Source organism: Heptranchias perlo, chromosome 26 (assembly GCF_035084215.1).
Source record: "Heptranchias perlo isolate sHepPer1 chromosome 26, sHepPer1.hap1, whole genome shotgun sequence".
In the NCBI taxonomy this organism is placed as follows: Eukaryota; Metazoa; Chordata; class Chondrichthyes; order Hexanchiformes; family Hexanchidae; genus Heptranchias; species Heptranchias perlo.
The window spans coordinates 26,527,710-26,549,028 of record NC_090350.1 but is presented as its reverse complement, the minus strand read 5'-3'; the positions used below and the strand labels follow the sequence as shown (position 1 = coordinate 26,549,028).

The 21,319-nt window shown below is 41.1% G+C and overlaps 1 protein-coding gene and 1 long non-coding RNA gene across 2 annotated transcripts in view; one reads left to right on the top strand and one right to left on the bottom strand.

Annotated features, from left to right (window-relative positions):
• Positions 1–10,623, bottom strand: part of LOC137342597 (uncharacterized) — a 63,268-nt gene extending 52,645 nt beyond the window's left edge. Inside the window, exons 1-2 of the long non-coding RNA XR_010967297.1 lie at positions 10,458–10,623; positions 9,525–9,617 (exon numbers count right to left, since the gene is read on the bottom strand). This is a non-coding gene — a long non-coding RNA (uncharacterized lncRNA). The remainder of the gene's footprint in view (positions 1–9,524; positions 9,618–10,457) is intronic.
• Positions 1–18,019, top strand: part of LOC137342595 (uncharacterized) — a 38,316-nt gene extending 20,297 nt beyond the window's left edge. The window contains exon 3 of the mRNA XM_068006593.1: positions 14,352–18,019. Within this exon, the coding sequence (XP_067862694.1) occupies positions 14,583–16,583 (2,001 nt within the window). The 5' untranslated portion in view covers positions 14,352–14,582 and the 3' untranslated portion in view covers positions 16,584–18,019. The remainder of the gene's footprint in view (positions 1–14,351) is intronic.
• The last annotated feature ends 3,300 nt before the right edge of the window (positions 18,020–21,319 follow it).

Sequence of the window (21,319 nt, the reverse complement as noted above, 5' to 3'; positions counted from 1 at the left end):
AGAGTTCTGTCCAATGAAGACACAAATCCAGATGTGGACAGAGGAAGGGAATTGTGAAAATAAATATTTTATTGGCAGTGCAACAATAAAGGCATTTCTGCTCTATTAAGCCCTTATCATTAATTTTGAGAATTAAAAACCAAGACAGAACTTATTTTTTCACTGATCTGTCCTGATGGGCAGAGCCACATCCCACTTCATACTATACCATTTCTGTATTATTTCCTTTTCATGTGAAAACTTAGGCCAATATATTGTGAAGTAAAATAAAACTGTTAGCTGTTTTACAAAAGCAATTCTGTTGTCTTTTGTGTGGGGGAAGTGAATCAAAGCAATACACAAGTACTGTCTAGGGATACATGCATTTCTGTGGGATTTATCTATTTAGCCAGTCCCCCGGAGGATAGATGTTAATTGTATCAAGGATTCTCTCCTAGATATGAGATGTCAGTTGGATACAAAGCTTGCAAGCCGGGTTTCAAAAGCAAACATAAAACCCAGAAAAGTTGAAAGGCTGCAATTCCCCCCATAGACCTGAAAAGGAAAATTGTTAACATTAACTGCCTGCCTTGTAGGAAAGAATTCCTTTGATCTTGAGTTTATTGTATTCTGGTTTGACACCCAGAGAAATAGCGGGATAAATTTTAATTTTCACTCTAGGCTGTAATCATTGTAGAACCCGCCCCGATTTTCAATCCATTGTGGAATGAAAATCAGGCATGTTTTACAACGGCCGGGCGATCTACTTTATCAGATTAGCGGCCGAGCAGTAAAGACAAAAATTTGCCTTGGTATAATCGGGGTCATCTCTATTCCCTATTAAATCAATTCCCAGTTTCCTTGTACCAGCTGTTTGTTATCCATGTCAGAGGCAAGATAGAATTCTGTGCCGCTGAGATGCACCCATTAGGTGTTCCACAGATTCAAACGGACTTTAAAAGAAAAAAAGAGAACTTACACCTTTCACAACATCAGGGCATCGCTTTATAGCCAATGAAGCAATTTTGAAGTGTAGTCACTGTTGTAATGTAAGAAACACAGCAGCCAATTTGCACATAGCAAGGTCCCACAAACAGCAATGTGATAATGACCAGATAATCTGTTTTAGTGATGTTGGTTGAGATAAATATTGGCCAGGGCACCGGGGAGAACTTCCCTACTCTTCTTTGAATAGTGCCGTGGGATCTTTTACATCCACCTGAGAGGGCAGACAGGGCCTCGGTTTAACATTTCATCTAAAAGACGGCACCTCCGTCCCTCAATACTGCACTGGAGTGTCAGGCTAGATTTTTGTGCTCAAGTCTCTGGAACAGGACTTGAATCCACAACCTTCTGACTTGGGTGAGAATGCTACCAACTGAGCCATGACTGACAGATACAAGCCATTTTTGGGACAGTTTAAAAAGTGTATAAACTATGCATTTGTATTGCTGATTCTTCTGTTATATTCCTTTTGCTTATGTGCAATTATAAAAATCTTGTAAGGCAATACAATGACTAGTTCTACCCTGAACAATAATAGTCTCTTTGCACTGACTCTGAATCTATACAGTTGTTGATTTTAAAAGATGCCGTACTCAACATCATTAATATGTGACGCGTTCTAAACTGCTGTTTGTCAGTTCGGCAAAACATATCAATGAGGAAAGCCACTGAATTTCTTCATCTACCCCCCTCCCCACCCTGCCTGGTGCTGGACTGAGCAGCACATGTGAAGTGCACTGTGCCTGTTAGTATGGCCTGGGGTACCTCGATGCAGGCCTGCCCCTGGCAAAGCCTAGTACCAGTAAAAGGTGGAGGAAGTTCTAGTACAGCTGCAAGCCTGAGGTCTGCTGCTATATTCCCAGCTGACAGTCTTGGGCCTGGAAAACCACTTGGTCTTGGAAAAAATAATGATGGTATGCACCTTTCAACATTTGCATCTAGGCCTCTGGTCTGAGGTTGGGTTCCCAACACAAGCCCAATGCCAGCATTTTGGGGCACCCCACAGTCGCAAGTCTAGGAAAGCAAGGCTGGAGGCCAGAAACCCCTCCCTTATCTCATTAGCATGTCATTGCTGGGCTCGCACCTAATGCAGGGAAGCCAAGACATCCCAAAATAACATTAAGGCATTATGAGTCTCAGCCTTTTTTTCATAACCCTTGCACCTTCATCTTTTTGTTGCATTTTTTTTTACTTGTTTGAAGAATGTTGGTGCTTGGAAATGTAAGACTTTCCCATTTTAGACAACTCGCGATCAATAATGCGGTAGTGGGCACCTCCCCACCTTTTTATTGGGCACTGAAGTCCTTGGAATCCATGTGCCTGAGGTGCTGAGTAACCTAGCCAGTGCATATTGTGCGGGGAACCTGTGCATAAACTATGCAAGGCTTATTAAGGCCACAAATTTTATTGAAATGAAGAGCACTCCTCATAATGTGACTGGAGCACCTGAGTAACATGCCAGGCCCTTTTGCTTTTTTTAAAAAAATGCTTTTATTCCTGGATGGTCTTCCATTAGAATCACCCAGCTTAATTTGTCCGTTATTGTGGATTTTTTGGCTTTAAAGGCCAATCTGTTACTACTGCTGCCGTTGTCCTTTTTCCTGTTTTCCCCTCCCATATCAAAGAGGTTGCAGGGAAGGTGTTTACAGCCCTTTGTTAGCTGTGGGCATTGGAAACTCAAACTCTGTATTGTCCCAGCGTGCCCTAACCAACGGATTGAAGTAAAATGTAAATGTTATAAAGAGCTGTTCCTGCATAATGGGACGAAGTTGGCTCATGTGTTGGCAGGTGCATAGAGTGTATTTGGGGCAGCAATCCCAGTACTGCGCATCCAGACTGCATTAACACCCCTCCCCAAGTGACCACACCAACCACTCCCAAATCAGCTAGAATATGATCAGATATCATGTAAATTTCCCTTCACTTGCCCCAATATCCCATGTCCTTAACATCAGAAGATCCCAACTACACCACTGTGACTTTTTTTTCATTCTCCATAATGACCATCCTGTGCAGATTGACAAAGTTTTGTGTTGCAATGGGATTTGGATTGAGACTGCCCAATCTTATTTCAAGGCAATGGTGCTAAAATAGTAACAATTAAGAATTTCAATTACAGGGATCAAGGTAGTTTACATAAGCTGAACCACATGGAATTTCTACAGATAATTTGTGCTAATAGTAGAGATATTAGAGATTAAATGCTAGGATTAAATTCATATGCTTCCATTGAGAATTTTGGTTACACTGAAAGATGGTTGAATAAAAGCAATGGATTTGAAGTCCAGTTCAAAGCTTACTAAAGATTCTGAAAAGAAAGATTGCTTCCTTATTCAACATGTTAAGGACATTACCAGAAAAGACAACTTATTGGATTTAGTCATTAGCAGTGATAACTAAAGTCAGTATTGGGAATGCTACAATGTCATTTTCAAAAAAAAATTATAGGCAGACTTGCAGTAGTAATGGCAAGACTTTTTTCAGTTATCTTAGAAGTCAGAAAACAATAAATCATTAGTCCTTTTGAGGGATTTATCAAGGCAGGTACGGTTAGAAGAGAAAGATATAGCTGATGGGCTAAATAGATACTTTGTATTAGTTTTCACTTCTGAAGAAAATAACACAGCCCCAGTATTACAAGACAGGTGCACTGCTAAAATAGAAGTGTGTGCAGAAATGGAGTTACTTCTATTTTAGCTATACAATTATCCTTAAAACTGGGAATGTGCTATCATCTTCAGAAGTAAAAACTGATGCAAAGTATCAATTTTAGCTCATCAACCATTTTCATACCTAACCTCCTTCAATAGAAGCAAGTACAGAAATAATTTTTTGTCTTGAGACTGATACACTTAAAGATGATAGTGCTGCAGGACCCGATACCACTTAAGCAGTGCTAAGGGAGGTCCTATGTGAGCCAATGGCTCATATATTCAATAGCTTTTTGAGCTCCAGGTTGGTTCCCATGATTTGGAGGATAGCTTGTGGTCCCATTATTTAAAATGGGGAAGAAATCAGTTTCTGGAAATTATAGGCCAGTGATTTTGACTTTGGTAATAGGGAAGCTGTTGGAAAACATTATACTGGATGTGATTTATGATGGACTGGTTGTTGATTTGAATCCCCATTGTGGTTGTGGTTCTGGCTCACTAACCTGATTTGAGTTCTTTGAGGAAGTGACCAGAATGGTGCATGGAGATAGGCTTGACTTCCAAAACACATTTGACAAAGTTGACAGCCATTAGGGAAAAAAAAATAGATCATAAGGTATTTTAGGATAGCTGCTATTTTCGATACGTAGCAAGTTGTAAAAAAAAATAAGCAAAGGGTTGTTATTCATGGGTTAAGTCTGACTAGGACCTGGTTATGAGGAGAGTCCCATTGCCGATCATTTTTATTCATGGTTTAGGGGCGGGTTTGACTGAAATCATTCTTAAATTCAGTAATAATCCAAAATTATATGCGGGGTTGGTAGTTCAGGCCAATTTCAAACAATTTAGTTGAGTGGGTCCATGATTTGCAGGTGTTATTAAGTGCAGTGTTCTGGACTTGGTTAAGAAATTCCAGGCATTTATACCAGTCAGGTGTACCCATTAAACGTAACAGATCAAGAAAGCGATCTGGGATGTTAGCTGCTCATTTATTTAAGATGCATAAACAGTGTAAAGTGGCTACAGGAAAAGAAAATAGGGTTTTAGGTTGTATTGCATGACCAGTACAAAGAGTACTGTACTCAGACTATATAAACCTCTGGTTTGCTTGCATAAAGAGTATTAGGAACATAGGAACAGGAGTAGGCCATTCAGCCCCTCGTGCCTGCTCCGCTATTTGATAAGATCCTGGCTGATCTGATATCTAGCTCCATATACCTGCCTTTGGTCCATATCCCTTAATACCTTTGGTTGCCAAAAAGCTATCTATCTCACATTTAAATTTAGCAATTGAGCTAGTATCAATTGCTGTTTGCGGAAGAGAGTTCCAAACTTCTACCACCCTTTGTGTGTAGAAATGTTTTCCAATCTCACTCCTGAAAAGTCTGGCTCTAATTTTTAGACTGTGCCCCCTACTCCTAGAATCCCCAACCAGCCGAAATAGTTTCTCTCCATCCACCCTATCCGTTCCCCTTAATATCTTATAAACTTCGATCAGATCACCCCTTAATCGTCTAAATTCTAGAGAATACAACCTCAATTTGTGTAATCTCTCCTCATAACTTAACCCTTGAAGTCCGGGTATCATTCTAGTAAACCTACACTGCACTCCCTCCAAGGCCAATATGTCCTTCCGAAGGTGCGGTGCCCAGAACTGCTCACAGTACTCCGGGTGCAGTCTAACCAGGGTTTTGTATAGCTGCAGCATAACTTCTGCCCCCTTGTACTCCAGTCCTCTAGATATAAAGGCCAGCATTCCATTAGCCTTATTGATTATGTTCTGCACCTGTTCATGACACTTCAATGATCTATGTACCTGAACCCCTAAGCCCCTCTGGACATCCACTGTTTTTAACTTTTTACCATTTAGAAAGTACCCTGTTCTATCCTTTTTTGATCCAAAGTGGATGACCTCACATTTGTCTACATTGAATTCCATTTGCCACAGTTTTGCCCATTCACCTAATCTATTGATATCGATTTGTAATTTTATGTTTTCATCTACACTGCTTACAATGCCACCAATCTTTGTAAACAATTTTACAACACCAAGTTATAGTCCAGCAATTTTATTTTAAATTTACAAGCTTTCGGAGGCTTCCTCCTTCGTCAGGTGAACGATGTGAAAATGAAATCCTCGAAATGAAATCGCATTTATAATTCACAGAACAATGCTTGGTGAGTACAGACAGTTTTTTCAACTGCCCGTTGCCAAGGCAATCAGTGTGCAGACAGACAGGTGTTACCTGCCAGGTCTCACAGAATATACAAATCACCAAAAAAAAACAACAAACAAAAAAAAACAGAGATAGAGAGGTATGTTTTTTTTTGTTTGTTGTTTTTTTTTGGTGATTTGTATATTCTGTGAGACCTGGCAGGTAACACCTGTCTGTCTGCACACCGATTGCCTTGGCAACGGGCAGTTGAAAAAACTGTCTGTACTCACCAAGCATTGTTCTGTGAATTATAAATGCGATTTCATTTCGAGGATTTCATTTTCACATCGTTCACCTGACGAAGGAGGAAGCCTCCGAAAGCTTGTGAATTTAAAATAAAATTGCTGGACTATAACTTGGTGTTGTAAAATTGTTTACAATTGTCAACCCCAGTCCATCACCGGCATCTCCACACCAATCTTTGTGTCATCGGCAAACTTAGATATGAGACTTTCTATACTTTCGTCTAAGTCGTTAACAAATATTGTGAATAATTGAGGCCCCAAGACAGATCCCTGCGGGACTCCACTGATTACATCCTGCCAATGTGAGTACTTACCCATTATCCCTACTCTCTGTCGCCTTTCGCTCAGCCAACTTCCTAACCAAGTCCGTACTTTTCCCTCGATTCCATGGGCTTCTATCTTAGCTAACAGTCTCTTATGTGGGACCTTATCAAATGCCTTCTGGAAGTCCATATAAATAACATCCATTGACATTCCCCTGACCACTACTTTAGTCACCTCTTCAAAAAATTCAATCAGGTTTGTCAGGCACGACCTACCTTTCACAAATCCATGCTGGCTCTCTCTGATTAACTGAAAATTCTCAGTGTTCAGTCACCCTATCCTTAATTATAGACTCCAGCATTTTCCTCACAACAGATGTTAGGCTAACTGGTTTCCCTCTCTCTCCTTTCTTAAAAAGCAGAGTGACATGTGCAATTTTCCAATCTGGAGAACTTTGAAAGATTATAGTTAGGGCATCTGCAATGTACTTCCTTTAAAACCCTGGGATGGAAACCATCTGGTCCTGGGGATTTGTCACTCTTTAGTGCTATTATTTTCTTCATTACTGTTGCTTTACTTATGTTAATTTTATCGAGTCCCTGTCCCCGATTCAATATTAGTTTTCTTGGGATTTCTGGCATGCTATCCTCTTTTTCTACTGTAAATACTGACGCAAAGTAATTGTTCAACATGTCCGCCATTTCCCCATTGTCAATGACAATATCCCCACTTTCAGTTTTTAAGGGACCAACATTGCTCCTGACCACCCTCTTTTTCCTAATATAACTATAAAAGTTATTCGTATTGGTTTTGATATCCCTTGCAAGTTTCTTTTCATACACTCTTTTTGTAGCTCTTACTATCTGTTTTGTGACCCTTTGTTGATCTTTGTATCTTTCCCATTCGCCAGGATCTGTGCCATTTTTTGCCTTTTTGTAGGCCCTTTCCTTATGTTTTATACTGTCCCTTACCTCTTTAGTTGTCCATGGCTGTTTTTTATGGCAAGTAGAGTTCTTGCCCTTCAGGGGTATAAACCGGTTCTGTATCTCGTTAAATGTTTCTTTAAACATTTTCCACTGACCATCAGTCGTTTTACCCATTAACGGATTTGCCCAGTTTACTGTGGACAGTCTCTGTCTCATCCCATTGAAGTCGGCCTTACCCAAGTCTAGAATCTTAGCAGCTGATTCACTTTTTTCCCTTTCAAACACTACCTTGAACTCGATCATGTTATGATCGCTATTGGATAGATGTTCACGCACAGTTAAGCTGTTAACTAAATCTGGTTCATTGCTCATTACTAAATCTAGTATGGCTTGCCCCCTTGTTACCGCTAGGACATACTGCTGTAGAAAACTATCCCAGACACATTCAAGAAATTCACTACGTTTCTGACAGTTGCTAGTTTGTTTTTCTCAATCTATGTGAAGGTTAAAGTCCCCCATTAAGATCACTATGCCTTTCTTACACGCTTGTCTAATCTCTGCATTTATACAATCTAGCACTTCAGTGCTGCTGCTAGGGGTCCTATACACAACTCTCACTATAGTCTTAGATCCTTTCCTATTTCTCAATTCAACCCATAAGGTCTCTCTTGGCTGCTTACCTCTCGTTGTATCCTCCTTTATCATTGAAGTGATTTCATCTCTAATCACCTAAGGCTACTCCTCCCCCTCTTCCAATTTCCCTATCTCTCCTGTAGACCTTATAACCGGGTATATTTAGTTCCCAATCCTGACCATCCTACAGCCATGTCTCAGTAATAGCTATCATGTCATACCCTCCAATTTGAATTTGAACCTGTAGTTCATTTAATTTATTCCTTATACTCCGTGCATTTGTACATAGAACTCTTAGTTGGGCCACACACCCAAGCCTGACCTTCAGCTTTGATGCTGGGTTAATCACCTTACGCCTTCTAGTTTTCACTATATCTGTATTGCCTAAAGTACACTTTCTTTCTGCTGCTCTACGCTTTTCCCTTTCACTTGTTCTTGAACAACTGTTTGTACCATTTGTATTGTAAATTTCCCCTGGGTCTTCCCCTCTCTTGCTGCTCTCAACTTTACTCCCTTCTGACTCCCCGCTCAGGTTCCCATCCCCCTGCCACTCTAGTTTAAACCTTCCCCAACAGCACTAGCAAACACCACCGCGAGGACATTGGTCCCGGTCCTGCTCGGGTGTAACCCGTCTCGTTTATGCAGGTCCCACCTTCCCCAGAACCGGTCCCAATGTCCCAGGAATCTAAATCCCTCCCTCCTACACCATCGCTGTAGCCACGCATTCATCCGGTCTGTTCTCCTGTTCCTATACTCACTAGCATGTGGCACTGGTAGTAATCCTGAGATCACTACCTTTGAGGTCCTGCTTTTTAATTTATCTCCTAACTCCTTGAATTCACCTTGCAGGACCTCATCCCTTTTTTTTACCTATGTCGTTGGTACCAATATGGACCACGACTACTGGCTGTTCACAATCTCCCTCCAGAATGCCCTGCAGCTGCTCCATGACATCCTTGACCCTAGCACCAGGGAGGCAACATACCATCCTGGAGTCACGTTTATGGCCGCAGAAACGCCTGTCTGTTCCCCTTACAATTGAATCCCCTATCACTATAGCCCTGCCACTCTTCTTCCTCCCTTCATGTGCAGCAGAGCCATCCGTGGTGCCACAAACTTGGCTCTTGCTGCTTTCCCCTGATAAGCCATCTCCCCCAACAGTATCCAAAGCAGAATATCTGTTTGAGAGGGAGATGGCCCCGGGGGACTCCTGCTCTACCTGCCTAGTCCTTTTACTCTGCCTGGCGGTCACCCATTTCTTTTCTGCCTGCGTAATCTTTACCTGCGGTGTGACCACCTCACTGAACGTGCTATCCACGATAATCTCAGCATCGCGGATGCTCCACAGTGAATCCAGCCGCAGCTCCAGCTCCAAAATGTGGTTAGCCAGTAGCTGCAGCTGGACACACTTCCTGCACACATGGTCACCAGGGACACTGGTAGTGTCCATGACTTCCCACATAGTGCAGGAGGAGCATATGACGGGTGCGAGCTCTGCAGCCATGACTTGCCTTAGAGTTACACTGCGTTCACCTCTCAGACTCTCCTACCGCTCTCGGTCTCTCCTTTTATACTGTGCTCACCTCTCGGACTCTCCTGCCTCACCTGCGATGTTGCACAGTAGTTTTCTCTTGTTGCAGGTCTGCTGCTGCTTTTATCCCCACTCTCGGTCTTCTGCTGCTCAGGTCCACCGCTGCTCTGCGGAAAAAGTTAGGAAAAGCAAGACAAAGCAGCACCTCCTTCCGCCACTTCACCGAACTCCCACACTCACCAAACTCTCAGCTGCCTCACTCGGTGCTCCGCTGCACTCCAGTTTGGTCCCAGCACGTGCTGGTGAATATCAAGATTTTGGAGACTGTGCAGAGGATGACTACCAGCAACGCATCTAAACTTATAGCACTTAGTTATAAGGATAGGCTAAAGAGTTTGGGTTATTCACTTTGGAGAATTGTAAGCTTGAAGAGAATGAGATTTTTAAAATGCTGAAGGGACTGTGCTTAGTCTGCTTAGATAGGTTATTTGAGATGAATAAGAATGTTAGGACTAGAGGGCATGCATGTAAAATCTGTAGGCAAGAAGTTCGGTGAGATGACAGAAAGTATTTATTTTCACAGTTATTGGGGGAGATTTTGAAGTCTCTCGCCTGGCAGAAACAGGGCAATAGTGCTCAGAAAATAATGGGGTATGACTTAGCACCCCATTCTTACCACAGTGTGGCCAATGCTATTTTCCCAAGAGCCTACCACTGTGCAACCGAATCACCAGCCTGAGACAGGCAGTAGGTTCTTTTAACATGCAAATCAGGGTCCTATGACGTACATAGGACCTCAATTACCATTTTAGGTCATAACTGGGAGAAGCTTGCGCTGTACATAGTCCGCCCAGTATCAGTTGGTGGTCCAGCCGAAGAGGAACCCAGATGGTAAGTTTTTATTCATTTTTGTGTGACCGGGAGCAGCAGAGGTGCTCCACAAAAACAATCTGACCCATTGCCGCACTGGGTCCCTCCACTCCCAAGAACAGATCTCCTCGACCTACCTTTTTTGCGAATCCAGAGTTCCGCAATATCGAGCGCATGGAGCTGGCGGGCTTTCCCGGCTCCCTCGTTTATCGCCCACAGCTCATCGGCGGTAGGTTAATGAGGCTTGGGCCTCCCGTTGGCACCATCACCGTAAAATCGCACCAAAGGGAAAATCTAGCTCATCTTTTCCTACAAAACAAAAGTAATTAATTGGTTGTAACGTGCTTTGTGATATCCTGAGAACTTGAAAGGTACTACATAAACAGCCATTGCCTTTTGGAACATGCTGCCAAAACATAGCCCAAGATTAGTAGCAGCAGAAATATTTGTACTGGTATCTTTTAACTAAGTGACAAGTCTAAGCATTCCATTTAAGGGTGCACAGTACACGTCATGTAAAAGGTGCTTATATATTTGCCATGTGCCTAAGATAGGAAAGATGGACTCCCTCCTCTAATCTATGCACCTTCTTAGCATTCTTCAAAATATTTTTCTACATCTTGTTACAATATTCCTAAGTTGTGGCCTTAAAACTGAACTAATGCTTATTTAAATATATCCTGACTATCAACCATTATGACTGATCCAACACATGCACGGTGGCTTTTTGGAAAGACAGCAGCATTGAGCTAAAGAAAATGCAGTTAAAACCAAAATGAAAATCAGAAAATAATACATCTCTTCAAGCAGCAATTAACACTGGTTCCATTTTCAAAACATCATCCTGCTTTCTCCAGGGATCAATACTTGGCAGTTTTGCATGCCACACCTCTGTCTCTAGAAATAGCTTGTTTCCCAGCAGATTACAGTAATTCAGACTTTGTCTAATCAGTACAGTTTAAATCATCTAATTGTAAAGGCTGAAACATCTGCAGTCACTGAAATCAAATAAAATATTGGCACTAACTTTGTTAACATTCAGGTCCCAGTGTTCCTTGAAGAAATTAAATGATTTTATTGCCATGTTGGGGTAGCTTGGCGACCAGTCATCAGCGTAACAAAGTACAATTGTAAATGTGGATGAAATTCCTTTTGTAATGAAAATTGAAGAATGCCTGTTTCTTCATAATTAAAGACCTGGTAACTAAATTATGGTCTCAAACACTTCAAAGCTGCATATTCCTGTGATTTCATTAATGGGTTGTTTATTGTAAAGACATTTTTTTCCTATTTTTCATTCAGGAATTTCACTCCTAGGATTATTTAGGAAAAATAGATCATTTAAAAGTTAAACAAAATAACAAGGTGCTTTAAGTATGTAAATAATGCTAAAGATAACACACAGTGCAATATGGAGAACAAACTGAAGTGGACTGGTATTGTATGGACTGTGCTTTCCCTTGTAAAGAGTCAGAACCTTAAATCGATGTATACTTTGTACACACTGTATATCATTTTGGTTATCATCTTGCATGAAGAGAATCTCTGAGAGGCTACACATTCATTGATTTTTTTTCCCTTAAAGTAAGTCTAGATTTCTTTAATCAATCCAGTTATGTTCACAAAATCAAATTTCTCTCCAGTTTTTTTTCTATTTTCCAAATTAATTCATGGTAACCTTTTGTTGGTGAAAGGTCATCGCTCAAATTAACTGTATATCAATAAAACACAATAATTAAGTATTCCTTGACGCCATCATTAAATCCTCTGAACTAAAGTAAGTGCCTGCATAGGTGCATCCATTTGTTTATTTGTATGATGCATTAATTTGCCACGTTACCTACACTCACCGAGAAATAACAAAAGGATGTGGCTGTAGATATTGTTCAAAGTCTCTCAGGTGTCATCACTTTTGCCAAGGTAGCAAGTGCTCAAAACTTGTGCCAAGGGAGCAACTGTGCTTAAATAACAAATAAACCTATCCCTTGGTTAGAAAATAGCAATTGTGGGCTCTCTGCTTTTCTGGATTACCAGCTGCTTAAAATAATAGCAAAAGATCTGCTGCACGGACTGAAACGAGACCAAAATGTGAACAAAACAACCATGGGTTGGAAAGGGCAGGATTATTCAGTTGGGTTTTTAAAATGGTACTTGTGGCTAGAGCTAATGAAGGATATGGTCCCAAATGATTGACAAGGGGGCTGAAGCTGGTAAAAGTGGTCAAGTCTGTTGCTGGAGATGCAGATGCTCTGGGTTTTAAATCTCCTATCTGTGAGAAGGACCTAATGGGGGGCTATGATCAAGTGGTCTGAATATGTGCCAGACGCTACCAATTACTGCTCCCAATCTTGACCCCTGTAAACAGAATTGATTGGTCTTGGACCCAAAACCAGTACATTGCACCACCAAGAGTGCCATTTCCTGAATTGTTCAACTACTGCAAACATCCTAGGTAAATAACCTGAAGCTTCTGATGGCTGGTTAATTGCTTCATTCAATTGATTGATGCTCTTAAGATATATAAATGTCTTGTGCATTTTAATTGCTCTCATATTGATGCTGAGATTGTCCTTAAATAGATTTGAAGTATGCCAACTTTAAGAACTCACAAAACTGGTTAGGATGTATTTATGGGTCCATAAAGATACATGGAAAAATTATACTGCTACTGTTGTCTATAATATTGATGCCTGTAGGGTTCACATTATGTCTAAAAGGTACATATAATTTACATAATCTATTTCCAAGACATGCCCATCTGCTGCAATGTGTCAGTCTGTTTTTGGAGGGGATATCCAAACCATCTGCAACTGCTTCATCAATGACTTGCCCTCTGTCTTAAGGCAGGAATGGAATGTTTACTGATGATATTAGTGTTTAGCTCCATTCACAACTCCTCTGATAATGGAGTAGTCCATAACAGCCTACTGCAGAACTGGACAACATCCAGGCTTGGACTGACAAATGGCAGATACAATTTGCACTACGTAAGTGGCAGGCAATGGCCATCTCGAAGAAGGAAAGGCTTGACCACCTCCCCCTGACCTTCAGTGGCACAGCATTGTTGAATCCATTGAAGAGAAGCTTAGCTGGACCAGCCATGTCAACACCGTGGTTACAAGAGCAGGGCTGAGGCTAAGTACGCTGCAATAAGTAACTCACCATCCACGCCTCAATTCCTCTGTACCATCTACCAGCCACAAGTTAAGAGTGTGATGGCATACTCAACATTGCTCACATTCCAAGAACAAATATATCAAGGAAGCTTTTTAAAAAAATACTTTGTTTCCCTGTGCCTCACATTGTCTGTGCTGCAGGTCAGTTCCTTTTCTTTATATTGAAAAGGTTGAATCTATATATATTTTGTGGTCACTGAATAGTTCTGTCACACGGTATTTGCAGACCACGTTGGTGCATTTGGGATTGTTCATAATGATTGTGTACATGCTGGGGACAAGGCATATTTAAGGTTTGAGGCATTTTGGGCACAGGCCCAGAGGCCATAAAGCTGGAGCTTATGCCAAGGAACCACTGTCAACTTGTTTTTCTTTCCTGCATTGGTCAGCTTCACTCCATCCAGTAAACAATTAGTTAAAATATGGTCTCTAGTGGGAATGAGATATCGAAAGGCATGATAGGTGGGAACTAATTGGAGAGGAAGAAACCACAAAAACCGTCAATACGTTTATTGCGAAAATCAGTAAACCTTATGCAGCAAACAACGATTGTAGCTGGAATATGGTTATTTTTTAAACATAACACAAACAGAGCCAAAGAAATATAATTTGTGCTTAATTTAACACAATTAATTTAAGCTTTAACAATTTAGTATACTATCATGTATAGTTAAAATTTGTGGCTACTTTACCACAACTCCTCTGCCCCGCCCATTTTAAAGCCGCCCAATTGAATTTGTTGACGAGCAGAGTCGATATATTAAAAAAATCAGAAGGGAGCACGTGTATCTTTACTATAACAAAACACCTCGTGCATTATTGACAAAATTAATGATGTTAACTTTAACTCTTAAGGTGCGTAAACCAAAACAATTGGATGAAATGTGGACATCAAGCCAGGTCAACAACTAGTACTGTTCCCAAACGTAACCAACAACCTGTGTAAATATGGACTGACTGTGAAAGGAGACAGACTGGAAATATCAGGCGCGAGAGAGGCAAAAAAAACCCTACAGAAATTATGCCCTCCCCTTTGGGCTTTGTTGCAATTCGAAAACCAAACACTTTAATTTTGCAACCTTCAGTATGTTCTCAAAACAACAACATAGTAATGCACAGGCTTGGAAAATACGAAGCGTAAACTTGGGACCATGTGGTATAATGTTATCTGAAGGCACCAAGGCTGAAGCAGCTGAATTTAATCACCGTCTCCGGGTGTCGAGAGACACTTTTTTTATATCAAGTGCCTCCCTCAGGTGGTGGGACATGGCCACTCCTAAACAAGCTCTACTTGACAGGAGGTTTGAGGTTGTCGGTAATGGCTGGGTTCCAGTTAACACACACCTACAGTCAGAATCTTCTGACAGAATAACTGCTAAAAATCGGTGCCAAACCGTAATTCGACCAAACCGACCTTTGAAGCTTCGAATATCGCCTATAAAACTGTTGTTTAAGGGAAATGTTGACTTGGGCAAAGTTTGCGATTGGTTTATGCAAACTACAGAAACTCGTTCTTTGACAATCACGAAAAGGTCAGATAGTCGAAACCATCCGGAAGATCTGAATGTCAATGGGCTTCGATCGGTCAGGAGGCAAACTAAGGTTCAACCAAGACCTCGGAGGCAACACTTGGGAAAGGACCTTGGAAAAACTGCCACGAAACTAGTGGGAAATTCTTTTCCAGTCAACGGGGCTGGAGGCATGAAAAGGAAAAGAATTCGACACGGAGTAGGTGGGTGTAACCTGCGGGATCCCAGCCGGAGCAATTGGTCGAGACGCGAGTCTGTTCACCGCAAGCATGGGAAACGTCAAAAGGCGACGCCCACTCACGGTCCCCAGGGTCAGCAGCCCCAGGACTGGGAGGGAGGCACAAACTGGGCAAACACGAAATATCAAACCGATCGTGGCTTCTTCGAGAGTCCCCGGGTGCTGTCCGTTAAAGGTACGGACTATAAGCTTGTGCCGGTAGGGAACCGCTTACCTGCCTCCGAGGACATGCGGGGTCTGAATTCAACAAGCGTCACCCAACTCGAGAGTGCGACCAGACCTCAAAGTGGCGGCGGCGGCGGCGGCGGCGACTCTGCCAGGCGAGTGCCTCAAGGAACCCTCCTCACGGAGGCGGAGCGGAAACTGGGCTGTCTGAGGGACTGCAGGGTGGTCCTGAGGAAGATCAAGAGGTCCCGGCCACCGAACCCGAGCCAGGCCGACTCCTGGTCCCGCGGGAAGTCTGTCAAGAGGAGGCGTCGAAGGTGGACGCCCGCTTCTAAACGCCGGGGTCACGGTCCCCAGGTCATCACTGCGCACGAAAACGGCGGCAAAACCAAGCGTCAAACGGACACCCGTGTCACCGAGAGTCGCCGGGTGCTGCCAGTCAACAGATCTGAGAGCAAAGATAAACCCACACCTGTGAAAAACCGGTATGTGGCTTTACCTGCTTTTGGGAACATGCCGGACGTGGGACCAACGAGTCTCGCCCAACTAGATAATACAGTGAAAAGCCGAGAGCGAGAAGGTTCTGCTATTCCGGTTCAACAAGAAAATCTCCTCACCGATAAGAAGTGGCAACTAGCGGGCTTAAAAGAGTGCAGAGTGGTTCTGAGAAAGATCAAGGCTTTGGATGTGAACCATCTTAATGGTTTTGCATCTTGCCAGCCCTCCAAAATATCGTTCGGACACAAACAACTGGACCAAGGCTTGGAGAACGTAGAAGAAAAAAACAGTGGAGAAGCTGAGTTTCATACAAATCCTTATGGGACAGACTCTTTCATGTGTGAGGAAAACCAAAACAAATGTTTAGTTACAAATAACCAAGATGCAGATATATCCACCTTTGTAAAAGTTCAGGGCTTCAGCTCAACAAATGAATTAGAGAGTACAATGAAACCACAAGAATCAGATATGAACAAGCAACTAAAGGACACTTTTACAGACTCTAAATGGAAACTAGGAGGCCTTAAAGAATGCAGTGTGGTGCTAAAGAAAATTGCACCTCTGGATGGAAATCATTTTATTAGTTTGACAGATGGTCAGCTGTTTAGATTAGGCTTGAATGATATTAAAGATACAAATAATCGTCAAGAATTGTAGTGAACAAATGGTGCATTTGACAGTTGCAATATTTAAACCATAAAGATTGCTCACTTTTCATGTGAAATAAAGATTAGAAGATAATTTCAAATGATAAAATAACATTTTTAGATTGCAATTAGTCCCTTGGTGGACTTGTGTTAATCTTGTCATCAGTTAGTAAACTTTTTAAAAAACATTTATTCAAAGAATTGTGTAATTATACATTGAGTTCATGGTCAATCCTGTTCATACAATAGTTTGCGAGCACATTTATTACTGACACAATTGTGTGTAGTTAAGAGGAAATAGAATTAGTAAGAGCATCATAGTCATACTGTAAACTCATGGGCCTGAAGCCTAGACATGAGTGTGGAGGGCTGTTATCATCAATAACCCAACAGATTAAAAATAGTTTATAGAAGAACAAATGATAAATTAATGAAAATGATAGGAAAAAATCCAAACAACCTGCTATGGGTTAAGTGGATAAATAGATCATCTGTTTATATTTCAAATGTCTTCACTATCAAAGGGGAAAACTGAACTCTTACAGAATATGTGCCATTGGCAAATGACTAGGTTGCCACTTTTTGTCTAGTGCAAAATTGGACAGGGTGGAACAGGAGTGATGTAGTGTTATGGCTTGAGTTTTGATTAATTTTCTGCTGAAGAAAATTAATCAAAAACATCAAGCTAATGACTCCATTTTATGATGAAGTAATGTGCAAAATATGTTGTTTACCTGTTACACATTCTGGGCACTCAAGTGCAAAACAAAGAAAAGGGTAATTCCAATCCAGAATTGAATGATGCTTATTAGCAAGATATTACGCAACTGATTCTAAAAAAAAATTACAAATGTGGGAATCTTTGTGTCTTCTTAGTTTCACTTCAGTTGGTTGTCTTTGGAATTTTAGCATTATCTGTTACACATTGAGGCACTGCACTGGATGGACCACAATGTAACATACACTTTCTCTTTTGCTGATTTAAGCAAAAAAAGTAGACTGATGTTTTGCCAGAGTTATCAAACGGGAGAAAGTATAGACCTATATTTCACATCTAGCATATTTAATTACAGTTTGAATCGCCACCTTTTTAATGCATTTATTATGGTTGAAAGCTTGTGAAATGTGCTTGTGTAAACGTTGCATTTTAATAGGATATTTGTGGTGAGCAGAATTGAATTTCTCAAGAAAAGATAAAAGTAGTTTAGAGGTAAATTTAAAATGTGCATTGCCTCCATATGTTTCAAGCTTTTACATTCACATTTTAAGGATTTAGTTTATTTACTACCGATTAAGTTTATCAAATGATTTTTTTTGCAAACCATGGAGTTGATGTGCTGTGGTGCTAGCAAAGGGATTTCCTTGGAACAAAATTCATAAAATTGCTTAGATCTCTTGAAAATGACATTTAAAGCACCTTGCTTACTTGTTTAATAAAAACTATCTACAGTCATGAGGTTTTGCAAAATTAGTTTCACTTAGATAGCATTTTATTTATTGGTATCTTCAGATACTTCCCTTTCTTGCCAATGAAAAGGTCAGAGCCCACACCTAGTCCTTTGACATTGGTGCATTTCCTTTCTTTTAAGTTGGCAAATTAGAAAAAAAACTTTTTCTTTAGAACACACGAGACAATGAAGGAATCAATTTTAAAGGCCGCTTGAGGTTAGATCTGTGTTGACATTATAGAAAAGAAACAGGAGGCAATATGGATGGCCTCAAATAACTGCTTAAAAGGTCAGATTAAGATTCTACTTTGCATTTACCATCTTGCATGGTTGCATTCCCAAACTCATTTAATACAGGCTGGTGGGAATGTGATCAGATTGTTTGTGTTGTATAAATATTCGGGATGTGCATCACTTATTGAACCTATTGTGAGATCACTCTTAAGTGCACTGCAGTGATAACTAGGATCAAAGTTGAACTGAACCTTTTCCACTGCATTCTGGGGCTATGAATTATGACTCCAACAGAGAACAGTTTATTTTTTTGGTATATGTTCAGTTCATAGGTTAAAGATAATGGCTAGGGTTTCCCACTTCTGTGCCTGCCAGCCTGTGATTCTCCACCCATTAAAGTGAATGGATGGAAAATCACAGCAGTGAAAAACCCCAGCCAATAGATCAATCAGCAGTTCTGATTTTTCTCTTTTGGAAGTGTTCATTCTTGTATGATCCTATTGTAACATCACTAATCAAAATGGTAGCTGGCGACCATTTTCCTTCCCCATTGAATTGACAGCAGAAAACCAAACAGTTATGAGGTATTTGAAATAATGCTATTTCACACTTCTCCATGCACCTATATTGGGACATATCCTCTCCATCACCAAGACCACCTACTTCTACCTCTGTTATATCATCCATGCCTTTGTTACCTCCAGACTTGACTCTTCCGATGCTCTCTTGGCCTGCCACCCTCCGTAAATTTTAGCTCATCCAAAACTCTGCTGCCCGTCCATTCACCCATCACCCCTGTGCTTGCTGACCTACATTGGCTCCCGGTCTGACAACCCCTCGAGTTTAAAATTCTGAACCCTGTGTTCAAATCTCTCCATGGCCTCGCTCCTCCCTATCTCTAACCTCATCCAACCCTACAACCCTCCTAGATCTCTGCGCTCTTCCAATTCTGGCCTCTTGCGCATCCCCAATTTCCATCGCCCCACCATTGGCGACCATGCCTTCAGCTGCCTAGGCCCTAAGTTCTGGAATTCCCTCCCTAAACCTCTCTGCCTCTATCTCTCCTCCTTTTAAGACACTCCTTAAAACCTACCTCTTTGACCAAGCTTTTGGTCACCTGTCCTAATATGTCCTTAAGTGGTTCAGTGTCAAATTTTGTTTGATTACGTTCCTGCGAATTGTGTGGGGATATTTTACTATGCTAAAGGTGATATATAAATGCAAATTGTTGTTGACTAACTAGGAAAAGTGAATTGCTTGGAATTTTCACGAGTTCTCCGGCAGAGTCCCTTGTGCAGTTTCTACAAGAATTCTGCCAAAGTTACGGAGAATCCTGTGGAAATTCTCCCCTCAACATCTTTAATCCAGCTGTGGTGTGAAGCAAAACATAGTGAAAACTGTCCAACATTGATTTTTTAAATCTGTAAACCAACCAATATCAACCTTTCTGACCTGATTTCTATGGTAGCTCCCAGCTTAAAACAGTCAATTGAGAAGTGTGATGCCCTTAACACACAATGGTTGGACATAAAGGGGGAGATGTAGTCCCTTTTAAAAAAAAAATTATAACTAAAAATGGAAAAATCATCAGGCCAAGATGGTTTGCACTCTAGAACAGAAGTTAGTGTGGGAGAAGTGGGTTTCGATTCATGGGGCATTGGCACCAGTATTGGGGATAGAGGAAGCTGTTCCGTTGGGACGAGCTTCACCTGAACCATGCTGGGACCAGTGTTCTGGCAAACCGAATAACTAGGGCAGTAGAGAAGGCTTTAAACTAAATGGAGGGAGGGCTCAGGTGGGGTGAAGTTTAGATTGATAAAGAGAAAAGACAAGGAAGTAGTACAGGAAAGTGATGGGGGTAATGATAAACAGAGTGTCAGGAAGGGACAGAGCGTAAAAATATAAGAGTGCACTAGCAAATGGGGCAGTGGTAGGAAAGAATGGTAAAAAGACAAAATTAAAGGTTCTTTATCTGAATGTACGCAGCATTCATAATAAGATAGATGAATTGACGGCACAAATAAAAACAAATGGGTATAATCTCGTGGCCATTACAGAGATGTGGTTCCAAGGTGACCAAGGTTGGGAGCTAAATATTTAACATTTCGGAAGGATAGGAAAAAAGGGAAAGGTGGTGGGGTAGCTCTGTTAATAAAGGATGAAATTGGTATAATAGTGAGAAATGATCTAGGCTCAGAAGATCAAGATGTCGAATCAATTTGGGTGGAGATAAGAAATAGCAAGGGAAAGAAATCACTGGTGGGAGTAGTATATAGGCCCCCTAACAGTAACTACACTGTAGGGCAAAATATTAATCAGGAAATAAGGGGGGCTTGTAAAAAAGGTAATGCAATAATCATGGGTGATTTTAACTTTCACATAGGTTGGACAAATCAAATTGGCAAAAATAGCCCTGAGGAGGAGTTCATAGTGTATTAGGGACTGTTTCTTAGACCAATATGTCGGGGAACCAACCAGGGATCAGGCCATATTAGATCTGGTAATGGGTAATGAAACAGGATTAATTAATGATCTCAAAGTAAAGGATCCCTTGGGAAGCAGTGAACATAACATGATAGAATTTCACATCCAGTTTGAGAGTGAGGATCTTGAGTCTGAAACTACTGTATTAAACTTAAATAAGGGCAATTATAAAGGAATGAGGGCAGAATTGGCTAAAGTGGACTGGGTAAACAGATTAGATGGTATGATGGTGGATAAGCATTGGCAAACATTTAAAAAGATATTTTATGACTCGCAACAAAAATATATCCCTGTGGGGAGGAAAGACTCCACAAAAAGGGTGAACCAACCATGGCTAACTAAGGAAGTAAAGGATGATATCAGGTTAAAAGAAAAAGCATACAACATGGCAAAGATTACTGGTAAGCCCAAAGATTGGGAAAACTTTAAAAACCAGCAAAGGATGACTAAACGAATAATAAAGAGGGAGAAAATAAATTACGAGAGTAAACTAGCAAGAAATATAAAAACTGACAGTAAAAGCTTCTACAAGTATATAAAAAGGAAGAGGGTAGCTAAAGTAAACATTGGTCCCTTAGAG